Source organism: Kryptolebias marmoratus, linkage group LG2, assembly GCF_001649575.2.
Source record: "Kryptolebias marmoratus isolate JLee-2015 linkage group LG2, ASM164957v2, whole genome shotgun sequence".
NCBI lineage: Eukaryota > Metazoa > Chordata > Actinopteri > Cyprinodontiformes > Rivulidae > Kryptolebias > Kryptolebias marmoratus.
In genome coordinates, this window is record NC_051431.1 from 8,536,310 (window position 1) to 8,552,160 (window position 15,851).

Below are 15,851 nucleotides of genomic sequence, written 5' to 3' on the forward strand. Positions count from 1 at the left end.
CACACACACACACACACACACACACTCAGCATTTTACTTTGAAGTCAGCTCATCAGACTTCCTGTTTTGTCACGGCTGTCCTCCGCCGTCTTGACAGGCTCCAGATCCTGTCCGTGGGGACGTCACGGCTCTGAGAGCTGTCTCTCCATCACAGCTGCAATCAGAGACATCACCAGGACATGAGAAGCGGCCTGCTGACAGGAGGACAAACACGAGGACTCACTGAGCTTCCTGACAGGAGGAGCAGAGAGGGAAACTTCAGCGGCTGGACGGAGGAGGACGAATGAAACTGGGGAAAAGGGAAAGTGTGACCCACACTTGGATGTCAGGCCAGGTCAGCGTGCTTGTTGACACAACACGGGTTATGTCACAGCAGTTTAAAAATATCAAGACCCCCACGAGGAAATAGTTGGACATCCAAGCCCTGGAAAGTATTAATTACTCCAGAAACAAACTTGCGTCATGTTTTATGTGCTTATTTACACCCTGTCTTCCTGAAAAAGCACTCTTGAGAAGTTTTCAACTCGCACAGCCCGGTTGTAAAGTAAATATTTCTGTAAATAATCCTGTCTCCATGACATGATGGTTAAAAACAAGAACATTCAAAAACATTTTTACTGCCATCTACTGCCGGAAACGCGTCATTACACGCGCTGAACCCAATAAAATGAGACAAGAGCCGGGAGACTGGAGGGGGGAAAAAAGGAAAAGAAGTCAATTAATATAATGACAAAATAGGCCAAGACGAAATTAGATTCAAAACCATTTTTATTTTGTAAATGGGTTATCACTCAGATTATACACAACAAATATTTTCCCGAGTTTGACCCAATAAAACCGAAAGGCGCATCCAGAGACGAGGGAGTACGGTGTTCTGGGAACAGGAGCACAAGGAGAGTGAAATGTTTTCTTCTTTTACACTTCAAATCTGTACTTAGCTCGTTCACATCACATCTATTGTCTAAAGCTTTACAAAAAAGAAATTGTTCTTCTGTTGCGGGTCGATCACCTCGTTTCCTGCCGTTGGGTTCCAGGACTTGCCAGGCAGTTGCTCTTGGCGAGTGATTTGTTATACAAAAAGACAAAAAAAGTAAAAGAAAAAAAATGAAAAAGAAACGAAAAAGAAAAAAGAAAAAGAAAGAAAGAAATCCAAAAACCACATTACAGAACACTTGAATAACAACCAGGGGAGAGAAATAAAAAAGCGTGTGTAATTATTCCAGAACGAGCCCCGCAGGGAACATACAATAAATCGATATGAGAACAGTTTTCTCCCTTACAAACACGGGCACATCTACGTGCCTTGTAGTTATACGTTATGAAGTACTGACTCAATTCATGCCAAGGCTCAAAACACCTTCCTTCACTATAGCTGGCAATATATAGTGCTGTGATCAGAGACGGACAGTTTTATACACTACACGTGTTATAATGACCACATCAGTCCACTTATCGAACTTTTGTTCTAATAATACATCAAATAAAAATAGGCTTCCTCACGACGAAGCTATTCAGATTATCATAGAAACCGATGACGAGACGATCTACTGACACACAGGTACGGTGCACAAGCTTGCAGGCAGGAATGGAAAAGAAATCTTTGTAGGTTTTTAAATAGTACAAAATGCTTTTTTCAGAAGCTTCCCTTCAAATTACAACCCAAACTAAGCTGTGAGGCCGGAGTTTGGATCCGAGGAAAACAAACTCCGGCTCTCAGAGTTTGTACCGCCCCCACCCCCGAACACACACGAGGAGTAAATTTAGCTCGAGATCACACAACATTCAGTTAATCCGGAGTTCTTCGACCCTTGGCGGAGAATCAACAGCCCCGCTGGCAGTTTTTAGTCTTTCTGGGATCAAACATATTCAACAAGTTCTTCTTAGTGAAGAGTTTTAACAGTTTTGAGGTAAGGCAGTGACAGATTGGATGAATTTGAGCTTAAAAAGGTCCAAATCTTATCTGATCATGAACGTTCACGGTGCCGAAGGAACCTCCGGGTCTCTTCCTTCACCTGCTGTGGGATAATCTGGCCATTTTTGTCCTTTTTTTCCCCATTAACCATAACAGATATGGTTTTAATCCAAACACTGAATTTGGGCGTTTGTTTTTGTCAGCGCCAGCATATCTGGGAGAGATTGAAAACCCCCCGTAACAAAGTGAAACAAACTTTGTAAAAACTTTACAACCACTTGCAGGTCAGACATGCAGAACAAGCTATTTAAAGAGACTGGCTCACAAAAACTTAAAAAAACAAAACAAAGAAAAACAACAAAAAGAAACACAAACTGTTTTAAATCCGCACAATACAACATTAAAATAAGAAAAATAATTTATATATTTATATATAGTCCTTTTCTTACATTTATATTTCTCATAATAATCCAGTACTTGTGCGCAAATTCAACTCAAACTGCGCACAGGTAGAGATTTATATATTTATCAGGCGATCCTTAGAAGCAGAAACTGCACTTAATCATCCTGACTGGTTAAATAAACGAGTTAAAAAATTAAATAAATCTCTTGTGACCTAAAAATAAATTCCTTGGGTGTGATAAACATTTCATGAATGAAACAAGGAGCAGAGTCAAAGTGCACTCTAACCAATAAACACTACCGTGTTTGTTTTCAAAGTGTTGTTAAGAGCACTACAAATAAAAACTTGCGCAGTGTTTTACTCTGGTTGGTGCTGGGAAACGCTTTCGCTCGGGCTCGTGTTTCGGCCCGGCCCATCATACTTTGCTCTCTGTGGCATTTGTCTGTATGACACTGTTGTGTGCTGCAGTGATCAGGGTATTTGGTAAGTCTCCCTCCTCCAGTTTGCCTTTCTCATCAGCAAAAATCTTCCTGCAGCGGAAAAAAGAGAAAGTTTCAAATTAGGAATGCTGAGCTCCGTGATGTGAAGAAACAAAGAGCTCCGCTGAACACAGTCTCAATGACATTTTTACCCAAATATGTAAGAGGACACTGGATTTAGGAATCTTCTTACATATTTCTTCACCACCTTGACAACAGTCAGATAAAATAAACAGATAATGACATACCCACATACCAAACTGGCATTCCTAAACTCACAGTAAATGTCTAGCAATTACATATTTAATAAGTTTAGTTCTACTTCAATGAGACAATAACAGAACAATAATGAGCTCTGTGATTTAATATCCCTGTTTATTTTAAATCATTTAGCACATTTTCTAGCAGCCGCCTGCAGCTCTTCTTTTTCCTGCAGCTCCGAGCAAGAAAACACCAGTCGAGCCTCTGTTCTTCTCTCGGCGAGGATTTAGGGAACACTTAAAGGTTTACAGCTCCAGCCTGAGACAAAAGCATCTTACTAATCAATAAAAGCACATTTCAGGCCGAGAATGTGTCACGTTACTATTTAACTGCCTTCTGCACAGATGCTTGTTACAGCTTTATTCAGACATGACCTGACTGCTGAGCAAAGAGCCACAAAGCGACTCTGCCTCAGGAGGACGAGAGGGAGCGCAGCAGCTCCACGGAAAAAAAAAGAAGCTTTTAGGAAAACAGAAACGCCTCCTAATAACGGTGATGCGCGCAGATACAACTCTCCAATTTCATTGCAACAGAGCTGAGCTGCCTGCGCTAAAATGTCTGACATTTAAAACATGAAACAAGCAAGCGATTAGGCGGAGGCCTTTTCTGTCCGTTTCTCATTTTTACAAGATTGAGGTGTTGTTTTTTTTTTGGTCATTTACGAATTGCATAAATGAAAACGCGGGAAAAGAAGCATCTAGTCCAGTTAATAAGATTAAAGTAAAAGTTTATTAAATCTAAAATCATTCTGATTATTGATTTGTATAGTGTTGATAATTCATTAAAACTGAAGGTCACCTACATGTGGTAAAAGTGATCACTGTAGTTGAATCAAAATAGCTTTAATCTAAACAGTAATTTGTTCACGTTTCCTACATTTTAAATGAGAAAAGTCACTTCAAACGAGAAGATCACAGAGCCTTTTCAAATATCTTTCAAGTTTTATTTAAAACAATTCAGCAAAACTTCAACATTTTCTAGAAATCGTCAAAGTTTAATGAAATCTTCCATTTCTCAGCCTTTGGAGAATCTGTGAATTGCTGCCTTTGCCCTGATATCATCAGTTTATTTATCAAAACTTAATAGTTTTGTGACTCTTAAAGATGTTACAATGTGTGCATCACTGTAGAAAAGGTAAAAAACAAACAAACAAATAAAAAAACAATATGTTCAATAATGTCATCTGCAAATTTAGTTCCAGCTTTTGACCGGCTGGATGATTTTTTTTTGACAGAGAATCTTTTAAACCAAAAGTGGAGTTCAAGTTTCAGTGGCTAATTCGAACAGGAATGTATTAGGATCTGCACGTCCGAAAAAGATGCTCAGCTTTGTCCCAACTTGGACGTTTCTAAAGCGTAAACCCCAGAATGAATAACTGTCACAGACGAGCAAAAAATGACAGCCATCATATCACTTCTGTCTGCAACATTCCACTAAAAACAAGTCATCCCAATGTCATTACCACAGTTTACCATTACAATATTTTATATTGTGTGGTCAATGGCAAGATGCGGTGGTGAATGAATGGGCATACACAGTACACACACTCGCACACAAACACACACACAGATAAACCTCTAGAGGGAGCCGTACTCATCGTTGACAGGAGGAGCAGTCTTGACCAGAGTCTCTGAAGCCTCCACAACTGGACCTGAGGGGGGGAGGTCTGCTTCGTCTCCACTGGGCCAGGAGGGGTCAGCGGGCGGGCTCTCTAAGCTAATCAGGTCTGAGAGGGGCCGGGAGGGTCTTCCTGTGCCGTTTGTCAGCTCTAACTCTAAGTTTGTGTTTTTCGGCGCTACGTTTGGAGGCGTTAGGTCATACAGGTCTGGCGCTTGCGTGAGGAGGTCGTTGGAGACTGCAGACGCGATCTGAGTGATGGGTAAAGGTGGGAAAACATCCGCAACTAAAGAAGCAGCTCTTTCAGCATCTGGATCTTCAACAGCACTGGGGGTTTCTGAACTTGCAGGAGGTTCTGTCGTGGATATGTTATCTACAGCTGACTCAGTCGGATTGTCTGAGTTGAAGGCAGTGAAGCTACCTGAATCTGGAGCCTCGGGTTGAAATTCTGGGTCTGGTTTTGGGGGGGCAGGATTTGCTGGAGAAGAAGCAGTTTGTGTTGGTGTCTCTGTGTTTAAGGCTGCAGTGTTTGGGTGTGTGCTGGGCTTAGTGACCGGGGGGCTTGGAGCAGGTCTCTTGGTGTCAGGAGTGGTTGGGGAAGATGCAGAAGACAGAGCGAGGGGGGAGACAGGCGGGCTGCTTTTAGCATTCAGAGCAGCAAGTTTAGGAGAGTGTCTACGCTTCGGTGGTATTGGTGTTCCAGATTTTTGAGGTCTGGGCTGTTCGGGGGTACGGGGAGGATTGTTTATTTTCTCCTGCTCCTCTGAGGTGTTTCTCTGTCTTTCTTCGAGTAAGGGGGCCACTTTAGCCTCTACGTCAGTCGAGGAGATGACAGGAGTCGGCGGGGCCGTGTTCGATTCTGGGGTGGGGGCCGGAGCAGCGAGAGGGGTGGGTGAGGGTTCGTTGGCCAGAGTGGACAGGCTGCAAGTGAGGGTAGTGGTCTCGCTAGAGGGGCTTTCCTGAGCTGGATCGTTTGTTGCGGTGGCTGTGTCAGAGTTGGTGGCTACGGAGGAGGGGGTGTCCAGTGCCAGAGAAGCCACCAGCCTGAGAGAGCAGGGAAAGAACAGAGACACACAGACTAGACACCAGGGTGACTGTGACAGAGGAAGGGTGGCCCCGGACGAGAGCATGCAGAGGGATTAGTTGGCTTTCGAAATTCACACAAACATAGACAAAGCAACTCAAAAATAGCAGCTATTAAAGCCTAGTGAGAAAAAGAAAAGAAGAAAAGAAAAGGGCGTCATGCTGTGAGTGAACATTAAAGGATACATCCCATACACACACCAACATGGAGTACACTGACTAGGAAAACTAACGTACTAAAAAAGGCACCAGCCTCCCTACAGAAAACTACAGAACCACATAGAACCACCGATAAGGGTTAAACAGTACCAGTGACAATCTCATACTGTACAATCTCATTTTTTTCCAGACTCCTTATGTGACATGGCTCACTGAGCGTGTCAAATGGCTTTATGAATTGACCACACTTAGGAGGAATGAAGCCTTTGTGTCTATGACTGGTATTGCTTCAACCTTCATATAATGAGACAGAAAATCTCCAAAGCTGAAGAAGAAACACAAAGTACTGTAATTCCTCTGATGGGGAATAAAAAACAGAAAAGCAACAGAATCATTTGGACTCCACTTAAGAATGGCATCAACTTTTAAAAAACAAAATACAGGTCCAATTTCGTCTTGTTAAATAACAACATTATTCTTTAAAGTGGAGTGCAATGTACAACAGCTAAAAAGACTTGAGCGTTAAAAGGCTGTGTGCCATTTTTTTTTTGTTGTTGTTTTTCAGCTTTTACTCACTCTGGCTTCGTGAGGGGCGTGGTTTCGTTTGGTTCCATCGGTCCTGCTACGTTATGATTGGCTGCGCACTCGTCTTCTGTTCTGACTTCGACTATCGGCTCTTTGGACTCATCTTTCCTGTAAGACAACGACAACAGTTACAGGTACTATTTCAGCTGATTGCATCATTGTTTGTTGGCTCAGTAAGGTTTAAGAAGAGCTGATGGGAAAGCATTAAACAGTCTGTCATGTCTTGAATTTAGCAGATGAGATGAAATATTCTGATGGGGTCACTGCAATCACAATAAAAATCATTTTGCTCCAGATGGACAACACACCTAATTTTAAACAGAAACAGTACTCGGTTTATTTTGTGTTTTTTTTTTTGCTTTTAAACATAAAACCTTTTGAGTAAAAAATATTTTAGCATTTTCACAGTCTGTTCCAAGATTTAAAATTGGAGCTTTGCCAAATAAATTATGCATAAAGCTGTTAATTTACACTCAGACCTGAACTTTATCTAATAATTTACTCTAGACTTGATGATAGACGCATCTTTTTAATTTCCATTAAGTCATTTCCTTTGGTCTTAATAGAGAAAATATATATAAACATTTAATCGAACGATTACACCCGAGTCTTGTTTTTAGCTGCAGTCTAGCTTTATTCTGTTCACTTGAAAGACTTAAAATGTGCCGTATATATAAATAAAATCTCTGATACTCACATAAACGCTGCCTTCCCCTCCTCCAAGTTGTGGCCTTTCGTGCCCGTGGCTGATTTGCCACAGAGGCACATGATAAGTCCACATTTGTTGACAAAGTAACAAGTGACATCTACAGCCAGCAGCAGGAGTACAAATACCACAACAAGGATCCCTGCCCAGAGCATGGTGCCCATGGAGAGCGCTCCTTCATCCCCCAAATCTGCCAGACGAGAAACAAAAATATAGAGAGCACCGAACATCTGGGACAGAATACACCTTTAGAAAAATAACACACCAAAAATAAATCTGAAGCTACTGTACTACTGTAACTTTATAAAGGAAGAACTTACCTTTAACACTGTGACTACTGATACACTCTGGTTGTTTTTATTTGCTGTTATATGTTGGTGTGTCTGCAAAAGTAACTCCAATTTTACTGTTAGCTATGGGGCGTGATGAGGAGTTTATCCAGTTTCTTCTTAAAAATCAAAGATGAACATTGAGAAGTTGATCTATGTTCAAACCATTTATTTGGTATTAGAAAAATGAGCAGATCAAAGTTTACAGCGTGTTGCTGGTTACATGCGGGATGTTTCGTTGACACGAAATGTCAGGTTTTCCAGATTTGACAAAAAAATATATAATGTAAAATTAATTATAGCAGAATACTAACTGTCTGCTGAAGTCTAAAAGCTAATTATAGATTTTATAAATATATTATACATCAACCAGCCATAACATTAGGACTACTGACGTAAAGCAATTCCCAAATTCCAAATTCCCAAATCCCCTCTCACTACTCCTACATTTGTTGTGTTCAGGGTGGGGTTATAAGTTTTTACTGTGTGTGTTGTAGTGGGGGTGGGGGGTGGGGGGTGAAGTGGTTCGGCTTTGTGGCCCTCCAGAGATTTTTCAGAAGAACATTATAATGAAAAACATATGAATTATTAGAACAAAGAAACTCACAAATAGAATCTTGCAGATTCAGAGAGAACAGCCAGAACTATATAAACATGTTTTTTCTTGTTGATTGGCCTCAATAAAACCTTGAAAAAAAACACCAACATTTCCAGAGATCGCTCTCGTGTAAACAGGGCATAAGGTTGCAATGAAATTAAAGGTTTTGCAAATGAGTCAGTGTTTTTGTCCACATGAGCACCACATAATTATGATGCTTCTGTTTACATATAAAGAATTGGTAACAATTTAAAACAATGATTTCTGAAAGAAGTGTCCCATTTTTTAGATTTTTTTCTCCCCAATCGTTTATCACTCTGACTTATAGGCCAGGGTCCAAGTCTAACCCCTATTAATGTTATTTTTTAGGCTTTTTGAGGAAGATCAATAATGCTAAATGATATACAGGAGGAAGGAGTAAATTGGGCCTAGGAAATGGGATTCAGCCTTTCACTGCGCATGCAACAGATTCAGCAAAGCTCTGTAGGGGAAAACATGAACTCTGGTAGTCAAAATAATACTCTAACTTCTTCTGCAAACAAACTGTTAGGTTATTGCTAATTGCTGCACTTTAACTATATTAAACTTTGTAGGTACATATTAAAGAGTAAAGTCTGCTAGTGGAGCACCCTCAAATTATAAATATATTAAACAAAATGTTTCAAATTAACTGTAATTTTCTGATGGAATTTTATTTTTATTCCATGCATAAGAAACATCCATAATTGTCTTCATAAAAATAAAGGTTCTTATAGTAATTCTGTCCACAGTTTGTCAATCTGTGCCAATATAAATAATAAAACAATTTTTTCAGAAGCTTTTCTTAATATTGTCAGTGTTATTGTTCCAAACCTTTACTGTACATTTGCATAATTTTGTGAGTCATTAAAGAATAAACTAGTGTTTATGTAAACAAACAGGTTCAGTATTCAGCGCTCACTTGGCTCTAAAGTGCTATTTTCATGTAATTTATTTTGCTTCCCTTTTTGTTGATAACTGTAAACTCTTTATTGTTGTGTAGTGCTGATGACTAGCTGTGCTTATGCTGAGCTGTGTGAGTCTGTGGGAGGCAAAAGCTTTTTGTTTTACTTTTTTTTGCTGCCTTTGGTTCAGTTTGTCTGTCTGGTCTGTTCTGAAGTGACACAACACCGACACTTCCTTCTCTTCCATAACAGAGACGCATCTGTCACGGATAAAGTCTGTCAAAGTCAAGGAGCAAAAGTGTCCAGAGAGACAGCCAGGCCAGAGAAAAGGCGAGCTCTCCTCTATGGTTGCGATGCAAATCCTGAACATGAGCTATGATAGCAGGAGCACAGTGATGAGGGACAAGACGAGGGACGTCAGAGTGCATGTCACAGACGAGCAGCCCTGAGTGGCTGTGGGTGGAGACAGAACAACCCAGACCAAAACGCACACAGGTCGGGATGAAAATGTTCACGTGGCCCACCATACCAACATCCAGGTTCAGGCAACAGAGCAGGAACAATGAGCGAGGGGTTCAAATGAGAACAGGGAGGGGGGGAAAAAGGGGATGGGGGGGAGGGAGGGGTGAAAAGAAACAAAGAGGGGGGAAAAAAGAGAAGGGTGGGAAAAACAGAGGAAGAGAGAAAGTGAAAATGCGTCAGGTCTGAAAACCCAAAAGTGAAAAGTAAAATTAAGAAACTGATTTCTCGCATTGATGGAGGAAAAATACAGCGACACACTGAAGTAAAAGCATGACACAAAGAAAGGGAAAGCCACACCATGCTGACTAGAGGGTGACTCGAAGGTGGGTGAGTGGAAAATGCTTTAGTTTGGAGAATGAATTAGGAAAAAAGTGAGAGGAAGACAGGGTCTGGCACCTAAAGGGAAGCTGACAAGCTGTGTGGGTTTTCTACTGTTAGTAAAAAGCTGCTTCAGCTGCAGAGAGGACCCCGGCATACGTGATAATTAGGTTATTTTAAAGACTCCTCCTAAACACAGACGCACTACTTCACCTGCCTTGTTAAAATAAAACAAAGGTTAGAAAAAGCACAGTCATTCAGAGGAAATCATCCTCTACGGAAATTTTCCATCCTAGTTCTGTGAGCACAAACTCAAGCTCATTCAGCGAGACCTGTCAAAACTTTAAAGATAGAAAATTCAACCAGAAAATCAGTTTTGCCCCCACTGCCATCCAGGAAATCTATTTTTTTCTCTGGATTTATTTAGTTGTCTTTCATCCCCCAGAGGTACAGTTATAAATAGACCGCAACGCTCAGGTTTTCAGCTTTGAGTTTGGCTCCTCATTTCTCTGGCTGTTATGGTTCGGCTTATTGTGAGAGAGCAGAGGGAGGATACCTGGGATGGCCTCTGGCTTCGAGGATGTTCTGAAGGACATGGTTGCAGGCTGGGACTTCCCTTTCTGATTCTCTGCCACCACATAGACATTATATTCTGTGTCCCAATCCAACCCCCCGAGAACCACATGCTCACTGCCGTTGGGCATCCGGATTTCAGGTTTCCACTCTGTTGACTGTGTCTAAAGATAGAAATAAACAAACACACGTTCACATCATATTCACTCTCAGTTTTAATTATGCTGCAGTTGATTTTCCTGAACTCTAGAATATTTTGCTCAAACAAAACAAATACAACTCAGTTGTTTTCTGTTTTGCTGCAATATATTAAAAGAACAGAAAATCTTTGAATGTTTGACAAAATATTTTCAAATGAAAAATGTCTAATTAGCATTTTGCTTAAAGAAAAATCATATAGGTTCTTTTAACAGGATGTACTGCCATTAAGAGCAGACAACCACGAAGAAAACTTTCTGACAGTAACTTCTGTGAAAAATGAAAAATGTCTGATCTTTTAGCCAATGTTTAATTTGTTCCCTTTGGGCTTCCGATGTAACCCGCAGGTGCATTTAGGAAGACGTTTTGTGTGTCCATATTTGCTACAAACATAATTGGGTATAATCTACAGCATTGCGCTTATTGTTGGACCTGGAAACTGAAGCAAAGGTGAGATGGTGTAAGCTCTTTTTATAAACTGACAGCATACTTACTGGTTTATAGCGAATGAGATAGTGTAAGATGGGAGAGCCGCCATCATCCTGCTTAATCCAGCTGATTTTGAGGGAGTTGCCTGTAGGCTGCAGTGATCCTTCCAATTTAGGAGGATTGGGATTTCCTAAAGGCACACATGAGTGGGACAGAGGCTATTTAAAGACTTTTAAAAAAAAAAGATGCTGAGAACTACAAAGGTTATCTTGTAAGAAAAGTCAGAGCCAGTTCTGTCAGTCCACTATTAACATTTTGGAGCAAAGATATAAAAGAAAAAATGTTAGAGGTCGGAAACGAGCCACTTTCCCTTCTCGTTGTCCTTTCAGGTCACTTGACCTTCCATCATTTGTCTTATGGTGGTGTGTGTCAAGTCAAACTTATAAACGAGTGACACATTACCACGTGTTTGTTTGATTCGTCTGAGCTGCTGTGGTTTGCTGCTGCTGCCGCTCGGTGACATTCAGTTGGCAGAAAAAGTTTTGACATCCCAGCTCTAAAACAAGGCTTCATTTGTCAGTAACAGAAATGTTTGTAGTTTTTACATCCCACCACAGGTTCACCTGCTAAAGATAACTGCTCGGTGTGTATCAGCTAACAAACGCAAAATATCAGCAACACTCTGAGCTGTGTGTCATATTTCTTTAACACGACTATTAGGTCAAACAGAAGGCATCAGATGACAGTTTAATGTAAGTACAGTGATTTTTTTAGTCTATTTTAGTCTGTTTTTTGTGGGACCGACCTGATGTTGATCTCACTGCAAGTTTATCAGACTCTTACCATTGCTAAATCTTTATTCAGATTTACGAACATCTATATATGTTAAATAAGAACCCAGCTTGTCACCCTTGTGTCAGAGATTGTGTCCTTATATGTGAACAATTAAAATGCACTCTTTTATAAAATAGGAACATGTTTCTAATTATTAAAAACATTTCCTACACTTTTTAAGGTGTTACAGGATCTAACGTCACTAGATTTGAGATATTTGCTGATATCACAGAAGGTGTGAGAAAAGAAGCTGCCTCCTACAAAGGTACTTCAAAGGTAAAGAGGGACAATGGCAAGTTTTTGTTACAAAATGTTACATTTTAAGACCGACTTTCTCTTTAAAAGTAGTGTTTTACTGAAGAGTCTCTGTCCCTGGTTTTTGTCATACGCTTAAGTGTTTTCTATCCTCTTTTGAAAATATGATTCTAACAGTTTTTGAATTAAACTTTAACAAATAAAAATCCTAAACAGGAAATATCTGTATTCTTTGACAAATACATTTTCGGGTAAAGTTGGTGAAAACGTTTGAAACAAGTTCTCAGTGTGTAACGTAACAAATTTAAACTCCACTTTTTGGCTCATCCAATTTCAAAACCTAACAAAAGTTCTGCCCATTACCTGTTACTAAAAAAAAAACATTCACCTTTGAGGAGCTGAAATCCAACAGTTGCTTTTTGGTTTTCAATCAGCGATCTTATAACCATAGTTCAAAGAAATTTCTGAACTATTTGCTAACATTCAACAGGAAAGATGTGCGCATAGATCAGAGTTCAGACCTGTAAATGTTTACCTTCAAAACTCTTAAAAGATCAGTCCAGTTAGTTCATCTAGCTGCTATAAAAGCATGGATTCCCAGCTAGTGTTAAGCATGACTATTATTTTGAATAATGTGTCGTATGCTGTAGTGCTGAGCATGAAAATATTAAAACCCTGAATGAAAACCAGAGCAAACTACAAAAAGTAAAAGTTTGTTGTGATGGGAATCGGTCTATAATTCCCCTGTGATTACAAGAAACTATTTTAAATAACGCATCAAGTAAAGTTTGATATGAGAAGCTAAAAGTGCAATAAAAGTCTTATAAACACCATGAAGACAGCTCTGGTTTTCTCTCAATCTGCTGAGGTGAATGTCAAAATGATTACTGTTTTACATGTTTACACAAAAGCACATAACTTGGTGTTTAATTGTCAGATTTGTCAGTAAAGGTAAGCATTAATCATCAATATGCAACACTAAGTTACCTTCTGAAGAGTTGAGGGAATCATCAGCACCATGCATGAAAAATACCAGTCAAACACATGAAATGAGACATGTGAGGGATTGAAAAAAAAGAACAGGAACGGGAAGACATGGGAGACAAAACACATGTTCAAGTAGAGGAGAAATAAAATGAAGAGACCCTAAGACAAACTAAAACAGGAAGCTAGTGAATCACAACACAGATTATTAAACTCCTCATTAATTTCTTTGTTTGGGTTCTAAATGTCAAAAGTACAGTAGACATCCAACAGCTTAATATTCCTGATTTAAGCAAATTAATCATCTGGAAGGCAACTGATTAATTAATGCTGATGAACCGAAACTAAATGCAAACACTCCCAAAATCTCTTTTTCAAAGTAGCTGAAACCAGAGGGGAAATATGCAGCTTTTGAAATGTAGAGATTTGCTGTTCAGTCGTTACCCTGTCATATCATTAAGCCAATAACTTCAAAAGCTGCTAATCGGAAACAGATTATAATTTATATTTGGTTGTATCCCATTTAAACCCATGGGATGCAAGTAAAATTAAACTCTACTCTGCCTGTAACAACACACAGAGTCTGCATTCAGACTTACGACAGACAAGGTCACTTTTTACAAAGCTTTAAAGTTATTAAAATGTTGCTAATCAGCCAGGATGATTGAGTTCTTCTGTAGGGGAAAATCATCTACAGCACAAACAACTAATCTATTATCACCGTTACACAACAGACAAGTACCTTCAGCAGAAAAATAAGAAATACCATCTAGACACACAACACAAGAAAAGTAATCAAAACTAACATTTCTGCACAAATAACTACTCAAATCTCTGAAATACACTTGATTCAAACATTCAGGATGTCAGAATTCTGCCAGTGTCTTCCTGAAGTATACATTTTAATGATTAAATACTCCAGACATTAAGGTGTAATGTCAGGATGAGCTAAGTAATCTGTCATGGAATTAAAAGGTTGCATAGAAATGCTGATTCAAAGGTGTCATTAAGTGAAAATGTGTTTGTTGTTTAAGCCAAATTATTTGAAGTAGAAGATCAATTATAAACATTGTATTGTGTAATTACTCACAAACATAACAGGCAATAAAACTATTACAAAATGTGACAAAATGCAAATAATTATTCCTGCTGTTGACTGTTATTTAATATATTTTTTAAAGCTTTTACAGGCACTGACTTAGTCTGTTTATCATAAAAGAAAACCCGAAGCCATCCCTTTATCCATTTTTGAATAAATAATAAACAGTGGTGTAAAGTTAAAACATTATTGCCAAAACAGAGGTAAAAAATGAACAGACTAAGCTAAGAAAAGCAAGATGAATCACTTACTTTTGTAAGTGGGGCCTGATGGACAGAACAAACAGATGAGGAGCCAACAGATATGAAAATGAGTGATTAAAATCATAAAATGAAATGAAAATATGAGATGATCAGCATACAAATAACATCAAATGAAAAGCCTCAACAGGAGCTCTCTAATAACATACATGCCCAACCAGCAGAGGGCGATAAACACCAACCAACGTACCCAAGATTGGCTGAAACACTGATTTACACCAATCAGCCATAACATTATGACCACTGACAGGTAGCCTATCTTGTTACAGTTCATGTGCTACAAGACAAACCTGCATTCTGGCATTTCACATTCTCCTTATTCAAACATTTCCCAAAGCACCCCACCCTAAAACCTGAAAGCAACACTCCCCACAACAGACACAGTGAGCTAAAAAATTGCTTAGAAATGCCTTAAAACACAAAGAAATCTAAAATGGTTGCCTTTCTTCCAACTTTTCAGATCTGATGGCGTCTGAACAAAGCAAGCCTGACCTTATAAAGACCCCAGCCCATAATCTACAGACTCAAAGTATCCATTGCTAATGTGCCAACAGCAGACACTTCAGAAGCTCCACAGATGTTCTTTGTTCAGGTTTTCATGGTAAAGGTGGAGCCGCTCAGTATTTGGCAGGTGGTCGTACTCATTTTGCTGACTGCTCTATAAAGAAGCAAGAAATCTCACTACAAGGTTTTTAGGCAAATTACAAAATTATGAACCTGACACGAAGCTGTAAAACAAAAGATTTTAAGCAAGTATGACTGATGAAAAACAATGTGTAATTCTGTGAGTTAAATTAAATAGCAGCAGATGGTTTTAATAAATAAGTGTTTCTGGGAGTCTTCGATGATGAGAAAAGTAAAAAAAAGGAGAAAACCAGCATTTGATGTAGTTTCTGTTGGCACACTGAAAAAGATGCTGTTTTTATGAAACTGTCCAAACATCTCAGGCACTCTATTTGATAATGTGTTTATAGAGATTCAGTGCGAGTAATAAGTTTGTGAAAACAGAAATGAAAAAGGTTTGATAAAAGCCCGTGCTGTATGTTGTGCACTTACGAACAGGCTCTGTCTTGAAGAACTCAGCAGGGCTGCTTTCTCCTTCACCCTTTCCATTAATGGCTGCTAACTTTACTTCGTAGCTGGAGTCTGGCTTCAGGCCTGTGATTGTCATCTCGTTGTTCATACCTGTTACAATATCAGAGACAGTGCAATTTCTGCTGAAAACACCTTAATAATTTTGATGAGTAGCACAGCAAACACATCCCCAGTTCCAACAATACATGCATAATTAATTCCCCCTAGAAGCGAATGCTGATTAGCTCAA

The 15,851-nt window shown here is 39.4% G+C and overlaps 1 protein-coding gene and 1 long non-coding RNA gene across 13 annotated transcripts in view; one reads left to right on the forward strand and one right to left on the reverse strand.

Moving 5' to 3' along the window:
• Positions 1 to 46: 46 nt before the first annotated feature.
• The window catches only part of LOC119617973, a 29,946-nt gene continuing 14,141 nt past the window's right edge, over positions 47 to 15,851 (forward strand). Inside the window, exons 1-2 of one of the 3 annotated variants that reach the window (XR_005234491.1) lie at positions 47 to 334; positions 6,480 to 6,633. This is a non-coding gene — a long non-coding RNA (uncharacterized LOC119617973). The remainder of the gene's footprint in view (positions 335 to 6,479; positions 6,634 to 15,851) is intronic. The other 2 variants (XR_005234490.1, XR_005234488.1) reach the window with 2 other exon arrangements.
• ncam1b (neural cell adhesion molecule 1b) overlaps positions 751 to 15,851 on the reverse strand; it is a 93,811-nt gene continuing 78,710 nt past the window's right edge. For 3 of the 10 annotated variants that reach the window (XM_017428332.3, XM_017428330.3, XM_017428335.3), the window contains 9 exons: positions 15,584 to 15,712; positions 14,519 to 14,533; positions 13,172 to 13,174; positions 11,161 to 11,285; positions 10,452 to 10,632; positions 7,197 to 7,395; positions 6,491 to 6,607; positions 4,649 to 5,716; positions 751 to 2,845 (listed from right to left, as the gene is read on the reverse strand). In XM_017428332.3, the coding sequence (XP_017283821.1) occupies positions 2,731 to 2,845; positions 4,649 to 5,716; positions 6,491 to 6,607; positions 7,197 to 7,395; positions 10,452 to 10,632; positions 11,161 to 11,285; positions 13,172 to 13,174; positions 14,519 to 14,533; positions 15,584 to 15,712 (1,952 nt within the window). In that variant the 3' untranslated portion in view covers positions 751 to 2,730. Of the gene's footprint in view, positions 2,846 to 4,630; positions 5,717 to 6,490; positions 6,608 to 7,196; positions 7,396 to 9,428; positions 9,509 to 10,451; positions 10,633 to 11,160; positions 11,286 to 13,171; positions 13,175 to 14,518; positions 14,534 to 15,583; positions 15,713 to 15,851 lie in introns of those variants that run through there. The other 7 variants (XM_017428334.3, XM_017428331.3, XM_017428337.3 and 4 more) reach the window with 4 other exon arrangements.